We start from the raw sequence: 9,779 nt of genomic DNA on the forward strand, positions 1-9,779 counted from the left end.
CAGGATGGAATTATTTTCCTGTTACTACAGCATGCATGTTAGTTAGGCTTGTTGGTTTTCTGGTTTTGCTTTTTGGTGTTTGTTTGTTTGTTTGTTTGTTTTAATATTCACATTCTTCCATATCTCTTTTATTTTCGTGCAAACATTTCCTAAGTTTTTGTTTCTGACTCTCCCTGTTCTTCTACTTGGCTTAGATATGGTTACAGACTCAAAATCTTAGACATTGAAATTGCATCCTTCACATTTTTCCCTTTAGATTTTCATTGCTCTGATGGGCAGATTAAAGCCCCTCCCAGTTTCTTTGCCTTCTGCAATTTCAAAAATGTGTATTGAAGACATCTTTTTCTGTAGTCTTAACTGATCCTTTGTGATATTTGTTGGTTCTCTTCCTATCTTAAGTAAAAAGATTGTTGTTTGTTTGGCTTTTTTTAATCTCTCAAATAACATCTCCCAAAACCATATGGACTTTTTCTTGTTTCACCCCAGAAGATGTGTAAAGTGATGTTTTACTTTAAATATGCTTTGCTTAGGATTTTCCAGCTTGCTTTTGCACTTGTAGATTTAATATTTCCCCTTGCTGCTTATGTTTACACTAAACATTTGTCTTCATTTTCAACTTACTGTTGTGTTCAGCACAGTGGGTGGAAGTCAAATAGTTTGTTATTGATTACACGGTTTCCTATCGCAGTCTTATTAGTTCCTGCCAATTAGCTTGTTTTGTTGATAAGATTATTGCCATTGGTTTGCTGTAGTAATCATGGTTATCCAGGGATATTTGAGCAGTGATGCTGATCCATACAGTAGTTTTGAGAATCCCTAGAATTGTTTCCTTGTTCAATCTCCTCTCTCCTTATACTAATCTGTTGCACAAGGCAAGGTATTATTTAACTTTGCTGTTGTTTTTTAATCCCTATATCCTTACCCTAATTATTTAACAACTGCACTATTCATTGGGAGATGGTTTCTGCACAGGGATGTTCTCCACTTCTTAACATCTCATGTAATGCCTACTCTGGAACATCTTCCCTGGTTTCCAGCAGTCATTGATTTGAGGACTGGACTTTTATGTGGACCATCCTGTTTAATCGTTGCTGCTGTGGAGCAGTGTTTTGTGAATTTGCCTAGTTCCTTTCTGAACGATATTCTGTGGCAATGGCCGCAAGTACCATATTTAATTATACACAGTGGGAGGAAAAACTAATTCATTTTAAATATTCATATTTTAATTAGATGCCATTAGTTGTTGCACTATGAGATGTAGTGAAAGATATATTCATTGTCTGTCTTTTCCTTGTTTTCTAGACCTCTGTTGTCACCCTCTTTTTATCCTAGGCATCTCTTCCTGAGAAGAGGAGTAGTTGTGTATTTGATCACTCCTTGGTTGAATCTGTTTCTTATCTCTGCCAGTCCCTTGTCCCTTTCCCTGTTTCTCCCATAGGAAGTCAAGTGCTGTGTGGGTGCACTATGGATTAATGTGGTGGCACCACAGTGTGTGTTGCTTTGTTGCTGTAGTTCCACTACCTTCTCAAACTCCCTGTACACAGCTCAGGTTCTGCTGCTGCTTGCAGGCCTGATACAAGGACACTGAATCCAAAAGCATAATTTTTTGTTGTTCTCTCTTGCCCCAGATTTTCATAAACAGATATAATAAAAATATTTTAAAATCTTGCCTCCCTTACATCTTTGGACCATCACAGCCGTAACACATCTACCCTGGACAATACTCTATTCTGTTTGCCTTTCTTATGGCCTCAAAGCATGAAGCTAAGGTTGTTGGGTAAATACTTGCAGTAATCCCAAGACCTCCTTCTTGAAGAGCCACAGCTAACCTAGGACTAGGTATGCACAACTGTGGTTGTTTTTATCCCTGCTGCATGATTTTTCATCTACTGCTTGTCCACTCCCATTTGTGGCTTCTGGAGTGATGGTCTGGGATGGAGCAGTGCTGCTTCTGGGAAAGACCAGTGGCAAAGATCCCTGGGTGTGAGGGAAGAGAGTTTGCAACCTGCTGAATTTCTGAACGAGGCTGTTTTGGGCCGTTAGTAAGAAGCAGTAGAGCATTTAGCAGAGTTTATTTCCAGCTCGGAGCTCTGCTGTCCACCCCTGCTCCCGGCCACGGCACAGCCCAGCTGCCCCTGTGGGCACTGCAGCTTGGGTTGTGATGTAGGACCTTGCCCTTTGCCCATGTCTTCCCCACTGAGCAGATGCTCCGTGATGGGAATTCGCCATGAATTTGTATTTCATCTTACCTCTTCCCAGCAGGTCTTGGGGTTTCAGCTCCCTTGGGCAGGGCTGCAGAGGCACCTGTGTGATGTCCCCTTTCTCCTGTGATGTCCTCTTTCTCCTGTGCTTCCAGGCAGGGACAGCATTGAGCAGTGAGAAGACAAGAGAGCGGGAGCCAAGCGGTCCCTGGCCTGGGAGGGAGAGCACTGGCGGATGTGTGTGAGCCCTCCTTGAAGGCGGGGGGAACAAACCCCTTTGCACTGGCCATGAAATCAGTCATGTGTAGGTTTTTGTCCAGCCCTGGGGGGTGGGGGAAGGAATGTGGGTTGGGCGAAGTCTAGGATTACACCACGACTGAATTTTTTCTTTCCACACTTTAAATAGCCAGCACCTTTCAGTCCTGCCTTTGCGTCTCCTGTCGGCTCGCGCCCTGACAGCACCGTCTGCAAGGTAACACCTCTGCCCCTGTTTTCTTCTGCCCTGTTCCCCCCGCGCCCCACACCCACCCGGGTCTGCCGTGGATGAGAGGTCACGGTGCGCTTTCTGCCTGTTTAATCATTTTCTAGTGTGGAGGGGTCCTCCCAGTCCTTCCTCGCAGTTGCTGTCAAACGCCTGCCAGTGTGTTGCTCCTCTTCATCCCAAAGTGTTTTATAGGGGACTATGTAGGGGGAGGGGAGAGACTGAAAGTGCTGCTTTGCTCTCCCCCCCCCCTTTTTTTTTTCCTTCTCCCCGGATGGTGGAGAGTGTCATTTGTTGCCAGTGACTTTTCCTGCTCTCCCGGAGAGGGAGTTCCAGGCAGGAATGAATGGCAGCATTAAGCTGGGGGAACTGCTTCTGCAGGGCAGGAGCAGGCTTGAGGGCTGGCACCGTGCAAAGGAAGGTGCCCTCCTTGGCATGAGGTCCTGAGCGATCCCAGCCTTGGCACCGGCTGTTGGTGGGAACCGTGGTCCTTAGCCTTTGCCCTGCGGGACTCGGCAGCCCATGAGGAACAGGCTCAAACACCCCCTGAGCCTCTGTTGCAGCAGAGCTGATGCCACCAGTGGTGCCCATACATGTCTTCTTGCTGTGCTCTGAGGCACCAGCTGTGCACCAACAGTCACATATGTGATGCCCTGGCTTTCTTGGGAGAAGTGTCCTCTCAGGTTTTGGGGGAAAGCTGGGACAGCAGGATAGGTGCCCACCTACTCTGTGCCCATCTTCTATTCCTCTTAGCAGAGATCTGTTTAGAGACGGGAGAAGCTCTTGCAGTGCCGAAGCTTCCAGAGAGTGGTACTGTGGGGAGCCTTTGTAGGCAACAGGCAGATATTTGGAGTGGCAGAGCCTGGGAGAGGAGAGATCTCAGGTGGCCATGACATCTGCACCCTATCTTTTCCTGCTATTAGAATGATAGTACTTTTCTGAAAAATCAACTTTTCTCCAAAGCAAGAGCTGCCACCACCAAAAGCAGAAACTTGTTTCCCTCTTACTTCAGTCTGTCCTCTTCCTGCATTTAAGACTTCCGTGTGTTTTGTGGCTTTCATTGCGTGGTCTGTAAAACCAGACCTTGGTAAGAAGCAATAGGAGAGAAGAGAAACCCTTATAAAATATATTGTCAAGTATTTGATCTCTTTCTCACTCTGCTCCAGCCTTAAGTCTGTTTCCAGTACCTGCTGCAGCCTGACTGAGCTGCTGAATCTTCTGTGTAACACTGTGCTTAGAGGATGGGTTTCCAGAAGAAGGAGTGTTTTGAGATAAATCAATTAAAAATAATGAAACTGATAGTGGCTTTTAAGGACTAGTTTTGCACTAAGCAATGAAAGTGCATGCATGATCTTAGTGCCTGGCTGCCAGCAGGAATTGTTATAAAAATCAGAGCAAGAGATGAACGGTTTGGCATGGGGTGCGTGTTCTCTCCCCTCTCTTGCCTCCCGTAGCCCACATTTCTGCCTCATTGCATGGCTTGTACTGATCGTAACAGAAGAAACTCCTTCTGAAGGTGGGATGGATTACAGAGTCCCTGGTGCTGTCAGCAATGGCGAAACAGTACCTGCACACCCTGGCATGGAGAAGAAGGAGGAGGAGGAGGAGGACCAGACGCTGGAGCGAGGACAGTGGAACAATAAGCTAGAGTACGTCCTCTCTGTGGCTGGAGAGATCATTGGCCTGGGAAATGTCTGGCGCTTTCCCTACCTCTGCTACAAGAACGGTGGAGGTAAGTGCGGCCCTGGCCCTGGCCAGCCCCAGGGGTGCCTGGTCACTGTCCTCCCTCCATGGTCCCTCCTGTCTCTGCAATCTGTGTCCAGCCTTGCTCACCCCTGACAGCAGCTTCTCAGCAATGTCCAAGTCATGAGTCTGAAGAGAGGATGCCAACCTGCCAGCATAGTATTGCTGTCTGGGACATAAGCCGGGTTTGTTTTGACCTGGTGGGATGTGGGTGACTGAGCAGCAATGTCCCGGGGTTTCTGGTGGCCTTAGCCATGTTTCCCTGAACCCTGGCCCTGCTGGTGATGTGAGTGGCTATCTGCAGGGGGAGGCAGGAGGAGCAGGGGGGGGGCTCAGCTCTGAGCAGTGTGACTAACTCCAGGCACCCCCTCCTTGAGGAGCATCAGGCACCCTGTACAAGATGGTGAATCCCAGTGGCATAGCAGGGAGCAGTGCTGGAGGCCACGAGGCACCCGTGTCTTTGCAGGGGCTGGGAGGAGCTGCAACATTTCCTGGAGGTTCGAGGGGCCTCCAAGGGGCTCTTGTCCACAGGTCCTGGTCTGGTGTCTGACCGTGGAGGGATGTCCCCTTGGAGCCAGGTGTCAGGGACAGGTCAGAGTTGACTCATTGCAGGAGGACAGCACCCCTCCTGCACCCCGTGGTGCCCCCCAGGCATCTGCCAGAGCTGCAAGAATGTGGGAGAGGGGACCCCTGCCTCTGAGCCATGCTGCTGGGCAGTAAGGTGTGTGGATGGATGTGCTTGATGGAGAGAGAGGCAGCAGGGTGTTACTGCTACTGCTGAGGTTCTGGCACATCAGTGCTCCTCCAGCTGTGTTCAGCAGTGACTGGTGGCCGATCCCCCGTGAGGCTGGGCTGCCCATGACTTAGTGGCAGAACCAGGCTTGCTTTTGCAGGTGGAGGGTTGCTCTAGACTCTCACAGGTGTTTGTGGCTGCTTTTTACGGGGAAAAAATTGTCTGAAAAACTGAAAGCCCAAAGCTCTTCTCAAGTTTGGCTCAGTGGCACATGGAAAGAGGGAGTTTCTCTCCCTGTCTGGTGATTAATTGCTAATTGGCTCTCCGGAAGGGCAGGGGAGAGGGGAAACGCTGCTTGGCTGGGAGCTGGCAGGGAGTGAGCACTGGGGACCTGGAGCTGAAATCCCCTGGCTTGAGTTTGGGGTAGTCTCATGGGCCTCACTAAACTGCTTTCATCCCAGTGGCATAAAAGAGGATTAACTGCTGTTTAGCTACTTTCATGCCATACTTTGCTCAGTGCTTGTTTCTTTTCACCAGGTGGTCAGGCACTTTCTTTTCCTTTGAAAAACGAGGATTTTTCCTATTCTCCTTTTCCACGGGTAACGTTTCTTGGCTGCTTGCTGAGCTGTCTGCTCCCACTGCTGCACCCTTCCTGGGCACCACCCTCTCCCGGGGGAGTGGGACCTGGGACCCTGGCCTGCCACCCTTATCCCTGCTGCTCCTCCCACTGTGCTCCCCCACTGGGATTGGGGGAGAGCTGAGGGCAGGTTTTGGGGAATGGGGAGCCACAGTGTGTGGTTGGACAGCAGAGGCAAGATGCAAAAGGATAGGGATTTCTCAGCATTTTTTTTTCTCCCAGAAAATGAAGCAAAGCCCTGTGAAGTGGCAGAGACTATGAGGAGTTTAAAGTTTCAGGCACATTTTTCATCTCCAGCTGCCTTCCCATGAGGTTAGAGCAAGGATGGGGCATGAGAGTCTTGTGCAGAAAAGAAAGTGTCTCCTGCATGACTTCTCCTGGGGCAGGGCAGTGCAACAAGGCTGTGCAGGACTCAAGGCTTCCTCCTGCACCATGAAGTTCAGCCTGCCCTGGCTGGTGCTGTATCAAATCCCTTGTTAACACCTCAAGATTTAATTTTAAAAACTGCCAAAGGTTTTGTCCTGTACTCCTGTGGGAAGGCTGGTCCAGGAATTTGTTTTTCTGGTACTTCCATAAAGGTGAGGGACCTTTATTTAATTTCCAGCTCTAGGTCAATCATGGCCAGCCTACAACCATTTGCTCTTCTGCCAGCATTACCATCTGGCTGAAACAGCTCTGCCCTGCTGGCTGACTTTTTCTCTCCCTGCTGAATTGTATGTAGGCAGTGGTGATAACTCCTCTCATCTCACACTTTGCTTTCCTAAGTCAGACTCTTTGCAAGAAAGATATCTGCAAAATCTGAGCTATGCAAAGAGGGGCAGCCAGTCACTTATCCTTTTTAGGGATATTTCTGCATAACAAAGAAAGAGTAGTCATTTACACATTTAGTGCTCAATGTCTGATACCAAGATCCTATATAGTGGCAGAAAAAAAAAGCAAAAATGTTCTTTTTGTTCTTGTTCACTCTTGCTTTCACCTCCTGTGGCCTGGTCAGGCCCTCCCTGGGCAGGCTGGCCCTGCCTGTTGGGAAATATTGGGGAAGCCTGTCTGGTGGTCTGGCTGCCAGTGTCACAGCCCCTCCCCAGTGCTCCCCAAACCAGCTGGTCCCAAGGGCTCACCACTGCCTCTGTCCTGCACATGCCGCAGTGCTTTCCGCTTCCCCTTCAGCCAGACAAACCTCTGATGGGTGTTGGGGTTCACCCGTGGGGAGGAGGGATGGGGCTGGCCCAGAGGGATGTCAGTACTGGTGGACCCTCATCCACACTGCAGCCCTCCACTGCAGGCTTCTGTCCCTGCCACCCTCCAGGCCAGAGTGTTTGTGCAGTGTGGCTTTGCTGGGCGCAACTCCTTGGCTTTTACTCCTTGCCTGAAATCCATCCTGCATTAGGGCTGCTAGCATGAGGTACATTCCTGCACTACTTGCTTATCGTTTGCATGTCTGCTGCTTTTCGGTGAGCAAGTGATTGACAAGCCCACAGACTAGGGGAAGGTGTCAGTCTCTGTGCTCCTCAGTGCCTTGTTGTTGTCGTCATGGCTTTGTCAGCTTGTCCAGTCAGAATGATCAATGTAAAAGGAGTCACCAACTTGATTAAAAGTCATAAGAGTTTTACAGCAGGGTGTTCTGTATTTCTATACAGCTACTGAGAACTCGTTTCACTCTTTTCTGCACAAAAATCAGGTCTAGAAACTTTCTTTTCCTCTCCATCTTTTCTAAATGTTGAGTTTCTCATGCGATCACATCACTCTGAGAGATGAAATGTGGTGAAAATCTTTTTTTCCTGGCATCCTGTCTGTGGTCTTTCCACCCCTGCAGTCCCCATCCCTCCCAGGCTCCCAGTCCTCACCTCCCCAGGAGGAACCTGCCTTGCACCAGGTTGGAGAGGGCCTGAGCCCAGTCAACCTATGGGGCTTATTTTTCCTATCTGCCACTTGAATCTGCCAGGTGCCTTCTTCATTCCCTATCTCATCTTCCTCTTCACCTGTGGGATCCCCGTCTTCTTCCTGGAGACAGCGCTGGGGCAGTACACCAGCCAGGGAGGGGTGACGGCCTGGCGTAGGATCTGTCCCCTCTTCGAAGGTGAGTGGGGTGAGCCTGAGAGGTCATGGTGAGGTGGGGGGACCACAGGGCCCTGGAGCGACAAGTGGTGATACCTCTCCCCACAGACTGGATTGTTACGTACCTCCATGCATCTGCTGTCCATCCCTGAGGATCCCAGCCTGGGAGGGCCACTGGCTGTCCTCTTTCCAAAACGATGCTGAAAAAATTTATTATCTTTTTCACTAAATAGTTCCTATCATTATGTATCATCCTGGTTTCCTCCTTCAGGGCCATGGCTCTAGAGGAGCTTTGCATCTAATCAGGGTTGGCCTCCAAAGAGCTAAATGCTGAAAATGCTTCTGGTCGTTATAAGAGACCTAAAATATATATAAAACTATATTTTTAAATCAATGCTATGTTATTTTTATGAGTTTGCAGATGTCTTAAAACCTTAGTGGTGAAAGGTGTCAGCTATCTTAATAAACTGTTAGCAGTCAGATCCTCTTCTTGCACTGTTTCAGCAGTTATCTGGTTTTAAGCCACTTTCCATGATTTCTTTGAAAGTCTCAGTTGCCTCTACCCTATGTACCAAAACCTTTGGATGCTCCTCCAGCACCTCCCAGAGAAAGTGTGGTGTTAATACAAAAGCTTCCAAAATAGAAATGAAAAGGGATGAATGAACAAAATAAAAATTAAATTTCGGTGAAAGAGATGTTATTCAGCATGTGGAAAACAATCATGTGTTTCTGTCCCTTTGTGTGACTTTCCAATTATAATCTGCCCATCCCTTGTCCAGATGTTATCCCATTGCTGCCCTTTCACCAGGGAAGTCTGCAGTGGGGTGGCAGGAAGAGAGAGTCCTTGGGGCCCCTGCTTGGACCCTCACAATGTGGCATGGTGGGCTTTGGGGAGGGGACCCTCACAATGTGGCTCTGGTGGCCACCCCACTGGCACTCATCTGGCAGTGCAGTCAGAATGCGGAGCAGCAGATGAAAATCTCCTCCCTAGGGGATTCCTGTTCCCATCCCCCGGCACGTGGGTCACCTGCCTTCGGGGCTCGCTTTCTGCAGGAATTGGCTACGCCTCACAGGTCATCGTGGTACTGCTGAACTTCTACTACATCATTGTCCTGGCCTGGGCCTTGTTTTATCTCTTCAGTTCGTTCACCATTGACCTTCCCTGGGGCAGCTGTGACCACGAGTGGAACACAGGTGTGTGTGGAGTCCCCTCCCAGTCCTCCATCGGATCCTGGCTGAGGGAAACATGCTGCTGCCCAGGACCAAACCTCAGGAGAGAGGCTTGCCCCTTTGTGGGTGGGACCACGGGTCATAGGGGTGGAGAGTGCTGGGTCACTGCAATGCTGCTGGCACTTCTGGGGAAGAGGCTTGGTTGATCTGGGTCTTTGCTAGAGAGCGCCAGTGCTGGCACTGCCCAACCACTTGCAGCACCTGGCCAGTGCCACGCAGTGGTGGCCTTCCTGGTGGCTCCTGCTCTGGGCTCCAGCCACTGTGGGCACCTTCCTTCTTGGTACCTTCCAGTCATTCTCTGCTGTGTGTGAGCTAATGACCCAGTGCTGGTTGGGACTGCTCACTGTGCCCACTGGAAAGAAAAATTAAATGTCATTGTCTTAATCGTCTCAGGTTTCTCACCAGCCTTACCCTGGAGAGCTTTCCTTTTGTGCATCTTTGGGACTCTACAAAATTTTTCTCACAGTCCATGTCAGTGACTGTGAATGGAAAGGGAGGGATTTTTCAGATCCTCCAGTACTATAGCCATTGCTACTTAATGCTCCCTCTCTCCATGGGCGTCTCCTGCAGGGAACTGCATGGAACTTCAGAAGGCAAACTCAACGCTCAACGTAACCAATGAAAATGCCACGTCCCCTGTCATCGAGTTCTGGGAGTAAGTAAAGAACAGGCTTGTACACCCCCACCCCCCACCCCCCC

General features: G+C 49.5%; 1 protein-coding gene across 2 annotated transcripts in view; it reads left to right on the forward strand.

Moving 5' to 3' along the window:
• Positions 1 to 2,255: 2,255 nt before the first annotated feature.
• LOC113491467 (sodium- and chloride-dependent GABA transporter 2) overlaps positions 2,256 to 9,779 on the forward strand; it is a 32,745-nt gene continuing 25,221 nt past the window's right edge. Inside the window, exons 1-5 of one of the 2 annotated variants that reach the window (XM_026868407.1) lie at positions 2,256 to 2,673; positions 4,137 to 4,414; positions 7,738 to 7,872; positions 8,904 to 9,044; positions 9,651 to 9,735. In XM_026868407.1, coding sequence (XP_026724208.1) covers positions 4,204 to 4,414; positions 7,738 to 7,872; positions 8,904 to 9,044; positions 9,651 to 9,735 — 572 coding nt within the window. In that variant the 5' untranslated portion in view covers positions 2,256 to 2,673; positions 4,137 to 4,203. The remainder of the gene's footprint in view (positions 2,674 to 4,136; positions 4,415 to 7,737; positions 7,873 to 8,903; positions 9,045 to 9,650; positions 9,736 to 9,779) is intronic. The other variant, XM_026868406.1, reaches the window with a different exon arrangement.

The sequence above is a fragment of the Athene cunicularia genome, assembly GCF_003259725.1.
Source record: "Athene cunicularia isolate RWA chromosome 1 unlocalized genomic scaffold, athCun1 chr1_part2, whole genome shotgun sequence".
Classification (NCBI taxonomy): Eukaryota; Metazoa; Chordata; class Aves; order Strigiformes; family Strigidae; genus Athene; species Athene cunicularia.